The sequence below is a fragment of the Bombyx mandarina genome, chromosome 15 (genome assembly GCF_030267445.1).
Source record: "Bombyx mandarina strain Sakado chromosome 15, ASM3026744v2".
Classification (NCBI taxonomy): Eukaryota; Metazoa; Arthropoda; class Insecta; order Lepidoptera; family Bombycidae; genus Bombyx; species Bombyx mandarina.
The window spans coordinates 7,631,844-7,649,084 of NC_143221.1; the positions used below are offsets into that span (position 1 = coordinate 7,631,844).

Here is a 17,241-nt window from a genome sequence, read left to right on the forward strand (position 1 = left end):
AAAATTCAACCAAATTCTCAAGTGATACTTTTATAAATGTGTATTTTACATAAAAGAGTCGCTATAATATTCTCTTTGCTGTTGCCTGTCAAAGAGAGTTAAAAAAAAACCAAATTTTTGCGTCTTACGCTTTTTGGTGTTAATTACTGTGCATTTGTAATAATAATATTATTTTACAATGTGTATATTCTTAATTTGGAAATAATATAGTATTGTGAGTTTTACTTATCCATAATAATATTTCGAAATGGACAGAAAATACTGTCGAAAATTTAAATATTTCCGCGACCAAATCGGTGTGCCACCTGAGGTCGACAATAATGTGAGTATTCGAAATAATTAACCCATAAACTGAAGATCTAGGATTCGTCAATTAAGAAATTATTTATTAGTCTTCTATTTTTCTGTTGGCATTGATGATAAGCGGCTACTAGAACAAACATTGAAGGAGCAGCGCTGCCTCTACCCCATGATCTGTATCTACCCCATGATCTGTAAGCGGAGTAAAATGTCCCTTCGGAACAAGGTGACACTTTACAAAACTTGCATAAGGCCCGTCATGACTTACGCGAGTGTAGTGTTCGCTCACGCGGCCCGCACACACATAGACACCCTCCAATCCCTACAATCCCGCTTTTGCAGGTTAGCTGTCGGGGCTCCGTGGTTCGTGAGGAACGTTGACCTACACGACGACCTGGGCCTCGAATCAATTCGGAAATACATGAAGTCAGCGTCAGAACGATACTTCGATAAGGCTATGCGTCATGATAATCGCCTTATCGTTGCCGCCGCTGACTACTCCCCGAATCCTGATCATGCAGGAGCCAGTCACCGTCGACGCCCTAGACACGTCCTTACGGATCCATCAGATCCAATAACCTTTGCATTAGATGCCTTCAGCTCTAATACTAGGGGCAGGCTTAGGGACCCCGGTAACCGTACTCGTCGAACTCGACAAAGAGGTCGACGTGCAACCTAACCCATGCATCAGCCCGCTGAGTTTCTCGCCGGATCTTCTCAGCGGGTCGCGATTCCGATCCGGTAGTAGATTCATTCGCGAAGCAGCTACTCTTGAGCTGTTAGGTCTCCTCCGGAGGCGCTCGGGTAGCTGTTAGCAAATCCCACCTCTCCTGGCTGAGCCTTTGCTCGCCCACGTGTCCTGGTGAAACTGGAAAGGCCTTCGGGCCACCAGTAAACTTTCAATCATAAAAAAAAAAAAAAAAAAGCAGCGCTGCCAATCATGAAATTTGAGAATACAATTACTTTGGTACGACAATTATCCTACACTGCGTTAATATTAGACTGTGGCATCCAATTGTGCCGGTTTGAAATATGTCCTAGCACAAGTAGAATAACGATCGATATGCGACAGATCTTCAGCTATAAATTTGGTATTATTCCTATGATTATTTTATTATTTCTATGATTATTTTCATTATATTGAAATGTATTATTAGATAATTAATAAATTAGTAAATTAATAAATTATCTAATAATACAATTGGCAAATAACGAAAATGTGGATATTTAATATGTACACAGTGTAAGATTATTTACAATTGCAAAACGAAGCATTGCTGGACATCATACTTAGGATAGCGATGGTGACCACACAATCTTCCATCGCAAAAAAATTAATATCGGTTTTTAGAACACCGTAGAGACTGAGGAGAATGAAGATAACCGAGCGTGTCATAAAATTAAATTGTACAAATTCAATTTACTCAGTAAATTTACACAAGTCATTGATGAAACACCCCAAGAAACACCACCAGAACCAAATGTCGAGGAGGAAAATATAGCTGTTGAACCAACTGATGAAGAACAGGTAATGAAAATGATGATTTTCAACTGTTTACAGCTTCTCAACGTAACGGTCTCTGGACGTGGCACCCCAATTTTTATCAGTCTTGTAACTGAATCACTGTTTAATCTATTTTTTATGTTCTATCAATGTTAGTTTGAAACACACTCTTTTACCGGAACATTCAGAGACGAAAAGAGGCGGATTGATTTAATGCTGGTGATACCTGATGATAAGAACCTAGAAGCGGAGAAAATTAGAACTAATTATCTTTTGAATATTATTAAAGCAGGACTCGAAATCGAACTTGAATATGGCTTAGTGAGTGATCTCTGTCTTCTACAATCCTTCTGCGTTTACAAGAAATTATAAACTGAAATTAAACACGTACTTAAATTTTAGATGGAGAAACACAAAAATCTTATATTTGTTAAGATTCACGCTCCTGATATGTTACTTGAAGAATATGGAGAAAAATTAGGTGTGAAAAAATACTTCAAAGAATGCCATATAGAGTACATTCCATTAAAAGGAATATTTACCAGGAATTCGGAACGAGAATGGCTAGAACTAATACGGTTTATATATTTAATCTATTATTTTTACGTTTTTTTTTTAATTATTACATGACATAAATAAAAATTAATAACTAATATATTTTAGAAGCTCTAGGGGAGATCTTCATCCTCACATAAAAGCGGTTATTGTATGCCTGCACGCTAAATGAATAGAAACTTCTTTTATATCTTTTACTATAATTTTATGGATTTAAGCGATCCGACTAATATTATTATGTATTATGAATTCTAATTAGTATCTATTATTATTAATGTATATTATTAACAATCTGTATATTTTTGTAACGTAGCTTTTTGAAAATGCGAGAAATAAAGGTATTTTTTTATTATTATATTTTAGGAGCAACTACAAGAGCCCATTGAATTATTCCAACCACGATCGGAGCTTGGTTGTTTATAAAATTTTACTTCAAATGCGATTCGGGGAGCATCAAAACAATTTCGGTTTACAAAGGTATTTAATGAGTATTCCACGTTCATTAGCAAATTGCCGCAGGTACAACTGTACCACTTCTATCGGCAAGTTGCAGTAGGTACAACTGTTCCACTTCTATCGCCAAGTTTCAGTAGGTATGTACGTATGTAATACTTACAAAGTTATCTTTTTAGGTTACTGAACATGAATATTATAGCAGATGCATACGCTTTACATGATGGGCCTTACTTTCTCACACGCCGTCAGGATTTCTCTAAAGTGAGCGGTCGGCAAGTGAGTTCTTGGAATTCAATTTTCAACACAATTACAACAGTTTTTACTGGTGGTAGGACCTCTAGTGAGTCCGCGCGGGTAGGTACCACTACCCTGCCTATCTCTGCCGTGAAGCAGTAATGCGTTTCGGTTTGAAGGGTGGGGCAGCCGTTGATACTGAGAACTTATCTCAAGATGGGTGGCGCATTTACGTTGTAGATGTCTATGGGCTCCAGTAACCACTTAATACCAGGTGGGCTGAGAGCTCGTCCACCCATCTAAGAAAAAAAAAAGTTGATTTTAGCTTGAGTTTTCTAGCTTCTATCACCAAAAGCTATTGTAAGATTTATTGCGGGCGATGTTTGGAGATGAGGAGTAGAGGACAGGTGGCTGACACAAAAGATCCCAAGGGGCGAAATCTCATTAAATGTCCTAGCTCCTAAAATCACAATTAGATAAAATATGTCTGTTTACCAATAAATACCGTACGGAATAAAATGCAATTGGCTTAGGAAATTTATAAATATCATTTTATCGTAATAACTTATACTAATATACTTATACTTGTAAATTATAATACTTTAAGGTGAGCTCTTTTCAGATATTATACTACAACTGGACGGGACTCTGTAATATATTTAAACTACAACCACTGAATGTAATAAATGAATATTTTGGGTCCAGGGTAAAATTTATATTACACATACTTTAGTGATTAACTAAACTGCGAACGGTTTCTTTATGATAATTTCTTTTCAGATAGGATTTTATTTCGCCTTTTTGCAATTTTATAATCTAGGCCTATCGATAGCCGCGTTGGGAGGAATCATTATTACGTTGCTTGGTATCTTTGACAAAACATATGAAACTGTTTAGTAAGTCAATTAATTCCAATTCACATGATGGTTTTACGATTCTTCTTAAAAACAAATACGTCGTTTTTAAGAAGCTTTAGGTACCTGGTAAGTTCAGCGGTTTTTGTAGCTATGCAGAGACGTATTCCCGATTGAAGGGTCGGACAGATGTAATAATAAACTCGAGTCTTCGGCCTCATGTCTTCCTGTCTCGTGTTTCAACGCCGCATTTACATTCTGATGTACAAAAAAAAAATGCTAAATGGGCTATCGAACTCGTTGCCCAGTGGGGCATAGATTCACCGGAGCTAATAGACATCAACCACATCAATACCGCCGCTAATCTTAAAACATGAGCTCTAAGTTTCAGTTTTTACAGTATTTACAGCATTAACGGTGCTGCTTAATGGCAGAAATAGGGTTATGGTATGCACCCGTGCGGGCTCACAAGAGACCCTCCCACCAATAAATAAATATTACGTCTATTTACTTTTTTTTATTGCCTTTGTAGGCTGACGAGCATACGGCCCACCTGATGGTAAGTGGTTACCGTCGCTGATGGACGTCAGCAATGCCAGGGGCAGAGCAATGCCGCTGCCTACCATTAAGTACTCTCCGCAAGCCTCGTTTGAAGAAGGACATGTCATAGCGCTCGGGAAGCACCGTAGAGGGGAGTTCATTCCAAAGCCGGATGATACGTGGCAGAAAAGATCTTTGAAAATGCACTGTCGACTTACTTAATACCACTAAGATATTGAGCTAGATTAAAAAAAAAGCTTGTTAGACTTTTATTTCTTATGACCCTTGTTCAACTTCAGTAACGATTTCAATATTTTCAGTAAAGATGTGTGTCACGACAAACTCAACAAGACCGTGTGTCCTAGATGTTCTAGTTTCATTGGTTGTCCATTTCTCAATCTAAAGAAATACTATTGTTTCGGAACTAAACTAGTCAACGTACTCGACAATGGCTATTTACATTACTACTGCTATTTTGTCGTTCTCTGGGGTGAGCGTATATCTCAATTTTTTCCTTTTTTTTTTGCTTGTTTTAGTGGACGAGCTCACAGTCCACCTGGTGTTAAGTGGCTACTAGACTAGAGAGCCCATAGACATCTATAACATATCTATATATTAATACGTGAAGCAAAAACTTTGTATCCCTTTTTACGAAAATTGCGCGGACGTAGGAGTATGAAATTTTCCACATTTATAGAAAATATAGAGAAGTGCACAATGCTAATATTTTTTAAAATAATGCATAAAAGATACATTAAATCAATAAAGAAAACGTTACACACACTACATACCATGTATTTGACGCACACACGCATGAATACTATTTATTGTCAAACTTTTGTTCTTGACATCTGTTGTCAAATTGTGAATAGATTAAATATTGTTTGTGTTTGTTAATATTTTTTATAATGTAGTCTTGGCGAAATTTGTGATTATAGAAGTATAAAATACAATCATAATAATGTACAAACTTACAATTCCAATTAATTATAGTCGAATTTCGACTACTGCGGGAGCTCTAGTATTTAGTATTACGTATTCTTTAGATGAGATTACTGAACCGTTTCAATTACATTACTGCAAGGGAACATCTAAAAGTTATTTGTCATATTAACCGAATTATACTGAAAGAGAAATGAACGCCGCACAATGCAACTTGATTATTTTAATTTTAAACGTGATAAATTTCAGGTCCAATATTGATGATTCTTTGGAGACGTAGAGAGATGTACTTGTTATGGATGTGGGAATTATATAACGTTAAGGAAATGGTTTCCACGAGGTATATTATTTCTAAAGTCTTTGATAGGCAGAAATGCTGATATCAGAAACAACTATCCAGGTGTGGTCAAATTATTGATAATAACAAATTATTCCTTGGGAGTAATGTCGTCGTGCATTCTAAATCGGAACTCACAATATATCGACTGCATTCGTCTACAAATAAATATAATATGAAAATAATACCGTACTTCAATACTAAATTCTAAATTTGTATAATTGAAAAACAAATCACTGTATGTCAATTTTTAAACTTTTAGAATATATTATGTACTATATTAGTGTTTGTTCAAAAAGGAGTTCAAAAGGCAAGTTAAATTTTGATTCTATTTGGTCGCTAAATTAGAACGATAACAACGGTTCATACTTGACCCTTTTTTACGTTCATTTAAATGTCTAACACTATACATAAATATACAATACACACAATATTTACTTATACTGGGTGTTAGGAGACCGCTTCCGAAAACGAAGACAGATGATAGTACTAATAACACCTTTGATGATGGGACGGAAAAAAAATCGAGCCAGATTAGAAAAAAAAATTTTTTTAAACGTTCTAGTAGCATTATTTACGATCCATCATGTTAGTACAGCTAAATAAAACGATAGTTTCATAAAAAAGACATAAATACTTCATAAAAAATAAAACCAGCAATGAAACACAAAATCAAAAACAGCTGATGCTCGGATCAACGAACGCCCGGGCGCGGCGTTTCTTTTATACGCACACAGGCGCAGCGCGACGGGGGTCGGCGCTGATACCGCAAAATTTACAACTTTGTAGGTACAAAATTTTCGTCTTCGGAAGCGGTCTCCTAACACCCAGTATACATGTCCAATCAGTTTTAGTGAAATAATAACGTTAAATTTCAGACCAGAATTTTCGATGAATTATAGTAAACCGAATCAATCTACAGATACCGGATTATGGAAGTACTTTAACAGCGGTATCATGAAATGGCTACGCTGGATTTTATCCGCTTCCTTTGTTATAATATGTGTATGTATTTTTTTGTTTCAACAACATTTGTTAACTTCAAATTTCAACGACTATTAACTAAGAGGACGTTAAGGTAGCGATGTATTCTCCGAATAAGGTGAGTTCCTGTCTGTATGTGAATTTATTAATTCTGTCGTAGCTTGTAAATGCCTGAATATAGATTTGAATGTATGGGGTGTCGTTACAAAGTTTTAAATCATCTTGAACGGTACCTGGCTATAATTCCTTTGGCCAGGTAGTTGTGACTTTGCTTTTTTAATTATTTAAATATATTTTATCGGAATATCTAGAATACGAGACTGAAAATTATGATTTAAAAGCTATTTAATTAAGAACCTGTAGATGTTCATATAAATATTTTTTGCACTCTAAATTAAAAAGCGTTTTCAAATCGTATACCTATTACCTAGTGTCTGAATGATTCTTGAGTATTGTTAAAAAATATATATTTAAAATAATAGTTTTAACAAATCACACCGAATCCGCTACCGGTGTGTGTAGGGACGTCTCAATTAAATGAAAAAGTTAACTGGTAAAATTAAATGACACAACTATAATAGGTGAAAACTATGAGAGAATATCATATAACAGAAAGTTAATCCGTTTTTTTTTCGTACGTCCATTCAATAATCCGATTATCCAATTTCCAATAATCCAATTATCCAATTTAAAAAAAATCTAATATATATTTTTTTATCTAATATTAAAAAAAAAAAGACATGCCCGCTGAGTTTCTTGCCAATTCTTCTCAGGACAGAGGCTAGTTCTTGTGAATTGGCGGTAGTTCTTTTTACGTTCAACAAGTATGTACTTTCATTTATGTTGAATAAATTTTTTTTTTATTTGATTTGTATTGAATGACATTTTTACTACTGAACCGATTTTTTTTTAGATATTTCTATCGTTTTTTATTCCAATCAAACTGGTTATCTACGAGTACGATACACTTTTGGAGATTTTGACTCCGGACAAGTTTCCGAACAGCTTCGAGAAATACATGAGAATATCCATTTTTACGATTATCGTTTTGACAGTAATGCTGTCGTATGAAATGGTAGGTTGCAATAAGATACAAAATTTATGTAGTAAGTAAATAGATACTTATTGTGATTAATTCATGGCTTTCCATAGTATATGAACAAGCACGTACCTAAAACTTTTCAATTCAATTTGGGATTTAGTTGAAAATGTATTTAATACACAAATAAATGTGTAATTGAAAATTTTAATTTTAAAATAGGTTTGTCGCGTAACGGCCATTTTCGTGACAAGATTAGAAAATCACAAAACAGTCGAATCGTATGAGCGTTCTATGGCCATGAAACTGGTAATGATTAGTTTTTGTGCTACATTTCCGATAATGATACATTACTCTTGGTTCAAAGTAAGTAAAGTCTATAACTATTCTATTATATACTAGTTAAATACCGGTCCACTTTGCTGGCCTATTTTTGATTTTATTTCGATACGGTTGCTATCACACTTCACAGAATCACTCACTAGGCCAATAAATGAAGATTTCCTGAAATACAGAGTCTATAGGGAACATACACACATCGACTTCTATATAATATGTAGATTTTTATCTACATTCGTGCATATAACATTATTATAAATTAAAACAATTACTTAAATAATAAATAATAGTTTAAAAAAATACGCTTTTATAGAAAATCCAACTAAAAAATTGAATATTTTTAAACTATTATTTATTTCCCATTTTTTAGTTGAATTTCAATTTTTTAAATATTGAATTGTCTTCGGTCCTTAATAAGTATGCCAAATTTCGAGTTAATTGGACGTTTTGAAGGGAGTCAAAATCATGTTCAAAGATTCCGTTACATACTAACGTGTATACGTCTGAAGTTAATAAAAGCATATTAAAATAAACACAGGCTATGCAGAACCGCTCCATTTTTACATGGAGTCGTAAGATTGCAAAGGGTTTCACTGGGAATAGGGCGTTTGGTAAACTTGCAGGAGTAGGTAGGTATGAGCAACCCACACATATATCTGCCGCGAAGTAGTAATATTCCCGTTTTTGAAATATGGCACAGCCGCTATACTAACCATTAAGATTTTTGTCCCAAGGTCGTTGTGAGGCATTCAGTTGTCTATAGGTAACCATTTGAAATCGGAGAGCCCTGAGCTTGTACACGTTCCTATGCATTTTTTTTTTATAAGACACCGAAATTACTAGAGCGAAAGTCTAGTTACCGGACGCTGAATTCGACTTGCCTTTTGTTTTAATTATTATTCATAAGCTGATGTGATTTGTGTTTCAGAGTAATCGTTTCTATGTACCTGGTCGTATATATACAACCCAAAAATTCGCCAACTACTATTTCTTGCGACACATGTACGCTCGCAACTGCGGTATTAATCCTTGTATTGATGATGTGTTCGTAGCACTAACCGTGTCTTTCCTATGTAAACAAATTTTGCCCAAATTTCTGTTGATTTGCAAGTTAGTATAGAACTTTATTGCATTAAACGCCTGTTTCTTATTCGTAAGAATATAAAAGTACTTTTTTAATTTAATATTTTCTCGTACATACATTCTGGTTTGATTTTTATTAAAGCTCGTATGTAAAGTATATTAAAATTATTTATATCGAGATATGACATCATATACCATAGGCCTATAGACACCAAAATCTGAATCTTATCTAAACTGCCGCACACAAGAACCTGAATTCAATTGTCTGATTGTCAAATTCCGAACTGATCCACTGTTCGATTTACACCCAAAGATCTGAAATTCGCCGAGCCAACTACAAAAATGTAATAAGATGCTTTTTCAGTAAGCATTTCTACACAGGTAGGAAGTTCTTCAGTAAAACGTGGAAAAAAATAACTTACATTTCCATTTTTTTAATAGGAATTTATTTATTTATCAAAGAACTGATTACAATCAAGGCCGTAATATTAATAAGACGATCCCTTGCTGGGAAAGAGAGTACAGGTTGCAATCTATCACTGAGAGGACGCTGGCTTTGAAATACAACTATTTAGGTAGATTAAGTATACTTTTATTTCGTTATAAAAATACTGAATAATGTGTATTTATTCAGTATTTTTTATGAGTTCATTAAAGTAAATTATTAAACATTAAAGTACCTAAATTATTTCACCCTCAATTTGATCAATTTCAGCTTTACAATTCGGATTTGTTACACTGTTTGTTAGCGCTTCACCATTGATACCTTTGCTGGCACTTATTGTTAATTTACTGGATATAAGGTATGTTATTGTTGATGCTTATTTTGAATATTCAATATCCATTTCTGAAACTGAAACTTTTTATTTTTATGGCAATTTTTATTGAATAGTATTATTGTTTGTTGCGCTGTTCTTTGTACGGATACTTATAAATAACAAAACAGACTTGTCGCGCTACCTACCCCCATTTCTTAAGTCATTTTCAACAGATTCAAACATATTTTAATTACCATATCTTGATGTAATGAAACCTCTAACCTAGAGAACTTTCAAGAGATTAGGCTTTTTTATTGTTGTCGAACAATCTAATAGCGTAAAACTGCGCTAGTACATATAAAGTGAAGTTCATAAACGCTAAAACATAAATTCCGCCTTTAATCGAAGTTTCAGTTAGGTACATTACGGGCCGGCTATGCTTTCTTTCAAACTGGAATGTGGGATTACTCCATTGGTTCTACAACTTGTCCTACTACTACCTAGTATTTAAAACAATCATTAAGAGGTGAAGCTTGGTAGGAAAATAAGAAAAAACTATCACTACGGGAAATGAATTTTTACGAGGAGACTTAACGCTTTACGTCCTTCGTCGATTTCTATTACTAAGCGCCTGAATTGTCTAACGTTGCCTTCTTTTGTTCATAATATATTATGTTATAGGTTTTTAGATCTCTTAAAATTAGATTCATTCTCAAAATTTTCGGATTAGTCTTCCCCAGAAGTCTACTAGACATTCCGGCGCCTATAGTATCAGAAATCGACATCACTACTTCAGTGCGCCAAAGTAAGGCACCGCTGACCTTCATGGCAGTCAAAGGGTCTGGTCCTTATGAGTAATAATAGGGTAGGTTATTAATTAATCCAATCAAAACCATCTTGCGCGATATATCTGCGACAAGGCTCTGGTATACGTCAATGAATCGGTCATCGCGATTGCTCCCGGGATTTTCATGTTATTTTTTCTTTTTTTATTGCTTAGATGGGTGGACGAGCTGACAGTGGGCAGCTCGTGTTATGTGGTTACTGGAGCCCATAGACATCTACAACGTAAATGCGTCACCCACATTTAGATATCAGTTCTAAGGTCTCAGTATAGTTACAACGGCTGCCCCACCCTTCAAACCGATACGCATTACTGCTTCACGGCAGAAATAGGCAGGGTGGTGGTCCCTACCCGCGCGGACTCACAAGAGGTCCTACCACCAGTAACTACGCAAATTATAATTTTACGGGTTTGATTTTTATTAGACGATGTTATTTATTCCTTCACCGTGGAAGTGAATCGTGAATATTAGTTGAGTACGTATATCATTAGAAAAATTGGTACCCGCCTGAGATTCGAACACCAGTGCATCGCTCAACACGAACGCACCGGACGTCGTATCCTTTAGGCCACGACGACTATTGGTTAATGGTTCGTGTCAGTGACACAAATATGTTGTTGGGTTGATATTTAATAACTTACCGTGTTTAAGAATACATAGAAATTAAAAATTCGTATGCTTAGAATTAATTCTTTTATTACTTTGTCTATCGAGTTTCATATTTAAAAACAGATATAACGCAAAGCAGTTTCTGTTGGCATCGAGACGAGTTTTATTGCTCGATCGCTCTGGTTTAGATATTTGGTCCAATATGCTCACCATAATATCGTACTTGTCGATATTGAGTAATGTAAGTAGCTATTCGAAGTCTTTTTTGTAGAAAATACAATGTTATTATAGAAGATAATCCAAATAAATGTAATTTTCAAATCACATTAATAATGAAATTGCCTAATGACTGCTCCACCCTTTATGACATGGATTTTTTTATTACCTTTGTTTTTCGAGCTGAATCTTTCTATGATGTTCCCGCGTTTATGGGGCGCGTGGAATAATAATATGTGGGACATAGCTAATGGAAAATTCTGTGATGCCCACAGACAGATTTCAGCCACAAAATCCCAATTCAGTGGCTGAAAACGGTATAGGCCAGGGGCAAAAATATCAGAGGTCAATATCGAACGAGGAGAATCGTGCCATTTGTATAATGAAAGATTACAGTTATAAATCTGTTTCTACAGGCGGTATTAATGGCGTGGTCTTCTCGGTTTATAAAAAGACGTTTTTATCTCAGTAATAATAATACTATGGATAATTTTTTTGCGTTTACCACAACAAGATTTGTTTCACAGGTTGGTTTTTGCCTCTACTTTGTTTAACACATTATTTAATGGGTTCACACCACGATTTTTACTTTTAATAAATGAATAAAATAATTCATTGAGCACTCGTTAGGTATGGTTAATACTTCCGTAGATTTTGTAATGAGTTCGCGATATTTCACGCTATTACAAGCATCATGAGCACGGGCAGAATTTTTCAATCACAACTTACAATCTTATCAATAACAACTTTGTTCTTATATATATATATATTTGCCCATACAAGTCTAGTAGGTATAACATTTTTTTTCAATTATCATTTTAAATTCAATTGCCCATGAAGTTCTCCCGAATCTTCTCAGTGGGTCGCAATTAAGATCCAGTGATAGATTTTGCGAAGCGCAGCTCTTGCTACGGCTAGTATTAGCCAATTCTCTCAGGTTGAGCCCATGAGCTCACCCACCTGTGCGGGCGTAGCTTGAATAGCCCCACAGGCTACCAGCGAATAATCTATATTTATACTAATATATATATCTATAGTTGTTGTTACGGATGTTTTTTTAGAACTACTGAACCATGCATCCGTTTGACTTGAAAGTTGGTATCCATGTAGAAAATACATGAACTTAATGGATAGGCTAATATTTATATGAGTGTTGGACTCCGTACACCAGTTGCGGGGGCGTTAATGATGAGAATCTTTGGGGGGGTCAGAAATAATAATGTTAACTTTAAATGCCCGGCGAAGTGGACGGGTACAGCTAGTAATATATAATAATAGGTAGGGACAGAAAAAAATCATAAATATTTTGGAATTTGATCTCTATATTGTATAGGTCATACCTACTTAATGTCATTTAAGAATAAAAATATAAACATTGTTATTCCGTCTGCACATTTAAGTTACTGTCCAATCATATCGTTCAATCTGTAATGTATGATAACCGTTAGTAAATTGATTATTGGTTGATAATAAATTTTTGTAATAAACTTGTATTTTGCTTCTAGGATTTCTTGAAGTTAAGTACGATGTCAAAATCCTTTAAAGCATACAAAGGATTTATTCCCAACGATTGCTACTATCCCGGTACCTACTCGTTTAATGTTGTTTAATATAACTCGGTTATATAATCCAGTCACAGTGACACATTTCTTTGTGTTGCAAATATTTCGGCATGCTTTCTGCTTTCGGCTGTATAATCTCGTCGACCAACCTTTAAAACTAAGAAAGACAGTATCCGTGATATGCGGGGAAGATACGGTCCTGGGTTACAATGGTTTGCGGCCTGTTAAGGTTCTTATTACGCTTCAATGCTTTCGAAGTCACGCTCTTGAGACAGGAGGTCTAAATCTCAGTTATGTGGTATAACGGCAGACCTATGCCTTCAAACCCGAACGCATAACTGCCTTATGCTAGAACTAGACAAGGCACCGTAATCTACCCGTGCGGCCATACAAATATACCCTGTTATAATTTGTTGTTCTTGATTTCCAATAGGTACCTACAGTACTTTGATTATATGAAGTTATTGTTTTAACAGGTGTGATGTTGTATCTACCTGAATATAAGGTGCAGTTTCCAAATTTTAACATCTTTTACTTTTATCCTAATTATGTTCCTTTACCGGAGCATTACCAAATAAAAACTCAAGAGAATAATTCACTAATAATTTATGAGGTAAGAAAAAAATCTCGATACTGTTGGGCGTAAAGATCTAACCGTCGTAGATGATAAGAATTTCTAAGATATTTTAGCAAAGCATAAATTAGCTTACTTTTTTCGTGCCCCCTATCATTTGACCATCATCATCATCGATATATTACCACTAGATCCCGCGTAAAGGCGTCAAAAGTAACCAAACAAAACAGTGCTTAGATTCATAATAAGCACTGTTTTGCCGTCAGTGTCACGCCGACCGTCGAGTGGAACGATCCTAAAATGCGCTGTAAAAAGATGTAAAAAAACACGCTTAAAAAGAGAAAACAACATGAAATTTAGAACCAATTATATTGGTTAGTGGTAATATATCGATGATCATCATCGATATTTATCACTGCCCCAATAGATTTATTCCGATTTCTATCCGTTAACTGTAGTTCGTCCCATCGGTGTTAGTCTCATTTTGAGCCGCGAACTCGTTCTCCTATCTACAGCAAAAAAACCTTAGGCAGGTCAGTATTTTTTATGTGTTAAATTATTTTAAGCTGTCTTATTTAATATGTAATTTTTTTACAGTATATCGGGTTGATGGCTGTCTTATTAGCTCAATATTTAATCTCTGGTACATCGAAAGACGTTGAGGACACTATAAAAATAGAACGGAAACTGAAAGAAGCTTATATCACATACACAGGATAAAGCGTTTGAAATCTACTTGACAAAATAAATACTGTATTAAATTTCTTGTTTTGTTTGAATTGCATTTCTGTATTTCCGAAATGTACACATACAAATAGAAACAAGAAATGGTAACGTATAAAGAATAGAATTTCTAAATCTAATTATTCTGTGCTTTACAAGATTCATGCCACCAAATAGTAATTTAAGGGAACTTACCGCAAAAGATGTGCGTGGCCATCTCTATTATAGTAGGTTTCCACTAACCATAATAGAGACATTAACTTAAAAACGTTTTATTGTATTCAATAGAATATCACCTAAATTTACATTGCGTAACACAGTTACAGAAACATTCGAATTGAAAAATTCCTCCTATTTTTAGCAAAGTCTGCTAACTATACCAATAAATCTGATTTAACAACTTTCGCTTGTGTTTCACACGGCAGATATGGTTTCAGCCTTCGTTACTAAAGATTTGGCTATATGGGTGGGGATTCATTAGCCTATTTACTGGACGAATCAAAAAAGTTTATGACGTTTGTCTCTAATCTATGTTTCTATATAAACTTTGAAGACTTTATTGCTCAATGCTCACGGGAAAAGTTTCAAAAATGAGTGACAATATGATTAAAATAGGAGATTATATTGTAATCCAAAAGCAGAATTTCAAAAAGCTTCACAAGTATAATAAGCCTAATTCTACTATTACCGTAGGAAGAGACAGTATTAATTTAAATGGCATTGAGGGGTGTCGATACTTTTCTACTTTCAAAATGATAAGTAAAAGTAACAAAAAAGCCAGGGAATACACAGTGGAGCTAACTGACGAGGTGGTCAATCTGAAAGATGAGATTGAGATAAAATTATCTGGTAGTGATAATAGAAACATCGTTGATGATGGACTCTCACAGAAACTGACAGCTGCAGAAATCGAAGACCTGAAGAATGACGCTAATAGGGCTTCAGATATTATAGAATCTTTAATTACTAATTCAAATACCTTTCACAATAAAACAGAATTTTCTCAGGAGAAGTATTTAAAGAAGAAAGAAAAGAAATATTTTGAATATTTACAAATATTAAAACCTAACCTAAGAACGATAGCAGAAATCATGTATAAATTAGAACCTGGTAAAGTTCAAAATTTAAGAATAGACACTTTGTCACAGATTATTACAACTGTGAATATTTATTGTGAGGGAAATCATTTATTATATGACTCTGGATCTAATGGTTTAGTTGCTGCGGCTTTATTAAGTTCTATTGGTCAAAATACTAATGGTAGACTAGTCCACATGCACCCCGGCAACATGTCTCAGAAACAAGCTCTCTTAGCTATGAATTTTCCAGAAGAACAACTTAAGAGATGTATTTCTGTTAATGTTTATTCTGCATTAAGACAATTTTATCAAGGTTGTGATACAAATTCAAATGAAAATATAAAAGAAATTCCTATCACAGAGTCAAATCAATTAAAAAGAAAATTAGTAGAAAATGACAATGAACCTAGAAGAAAAATTGCTAAACCTGATGAAGAAGTATCTGAACCAGTAATTGATGAATTAAAAGAAAATAGTAACAAAGGTGATCCAAAGATACCAAAATGGCATTTCGATAACATTTATGCTGCACAAATTCTTGAAAAAAAATTGGATTCATTGGTTATAACTTGTAAGGAAGATCCTCAAAATATATTTCTTGAATTAGTTAATTTTATCAAACCTGGCCGACCATTTGTTATTTACTATAATGTATCAGAGCCATTACAAAATCTATACTTAGCTTTAAAATCACAAAGTAATGTTGCAGCATTAAAACTCACAAGCAACTGGATGAGGAATTACCAGGTAAGCTTCTTTATTTTAATTTTGTTATTATTGAACATCAACAACCATATAATTTATCTAATATGTAGAAAAAATCAGTAAGTACCAATTAATTTCAACTCTAAACTAAACATAATTATGCTCGAGTAAACTAATAGAAATTAAGTAAATCACCTTATACTGTGAACAGACATGGTAAACATACTTAATACCACTAATAGAGTGAACTGCATAATGAAAACAATTTGATTAAAGATAAAGACCCTTAATCTATAATCAAAAACTATTTCCAATCATTTCATAATATGAGAAAATGCAGCAAAAAGAAAAATTATACTTAAATAATACACACTGGCTGCACTATTAAAATAGATGATAAGCCTGAATCCAAGCAATCATCAAACTTGCATCAAACTTTATTATGCTTATCTGTATATTATACTGTCTATACTATTTATTTATAACTTTTCGTAGGTAAGGGGTCACACAAAAACTGACAAATTATTGATAATTATAATATAAAGGATACTACTTGTATGTGTAATTATGTTTTTTGGTGGTCTAAACATGTCATTCAAGGCCAATATCATCAACAGTTGCTACACTGATAATAATATAAACATCAATGATGGCTGATTGCCTTATGATTGTCTGGTTATTTATCTGCCTGTTGGAATAAATAAAACAATGATCTCTAAGAGAGTTAATATTTCCACTGTTGTTCCCACAAAAAATATTTTTTTCTAGCATGTCTAACAGCTCATTTTATCTCTGAAAGTTCAAAACTTTTAAATATTAATAAAATTTTCATTTGTTTTCTTTCACATTGTAGGTTTTGCCAGAACGAACCCGTCCTGATGTCATTATGAATGGTGCTAGTGGGTATTTGTTATCAGGATATGTACTTAAATGAGAATTATGTTCGTTACAACTTTATATTAATAAATTTTTATACAACAGTATTTTTTTTAAAAGAAACACA

At 34.2% G+C, this 17,241-nt stretch overlaps 2 protein-coding genes across 2 annotated transcripts; both read left to right on the top strand.

Annotated features, from left to right (window-relative positions):
* Positions 1-138: 138 nt before the first annotated feature.
* Positions 139-14,838, top strand: LOC114239510 (anoctamin-5). The gene is made up of 21 exons (XM_028169733.2): positions 139-322; positions 1,652-1,828; positions 1,961-2,125; positions 2,207-2,382; positions 2,723-2,836; positions 2,992-3,091; positions 3,672-3,755; positions 3,830-3,945; positions 4,764-4,933; positions 5,635-5,725; positions 6,601-6,727; positions 7,620-7,781; positions 7,968-8,111; positions 9,013-9,194; positions 9,609-9,742; positions 9,883-9,970; positions 11,503-11,620; positions 12,012-12,122; positions 13,101-13,179; positions 13,634-13,770; positions 14,329-14,838. Exons 1-21 carry the CDS (start codon positions 248-250, stop codon positions 14,449-14,451), a joined length of 2,673 nt encoding a protein of 890 aa, XP_028025534.2. The 5' UTR covers positions 139-247; the 3' UTR covers positions 14,452-14,838.
* Positions 14,839-14,963: 125 nt separating this feature from the next.
* Positions 14,964-17,218, top strand: Trmt6 (tRNA methyltransferase 6 non-catalytic subunit). The gene is made up of 2 exons (XM_028169389.2): positions 14,964-16,280; positions 17,092-17,218. The coding sequence occupies exons 1-2, from the start codon at positions 15,021-15,023 to the stop codon at positions 17,170-17,172; spliced, it is 1,341 nt and encodes a 446-aa protein (XP_028025190.2). The 5' UTR covers positions 14,964-15,020; the 3' UTR covers positions 17,173-17,218.
* The last annotated feature ends 23 nt before the right edge of the window (positions 17,219-17,241 follow it).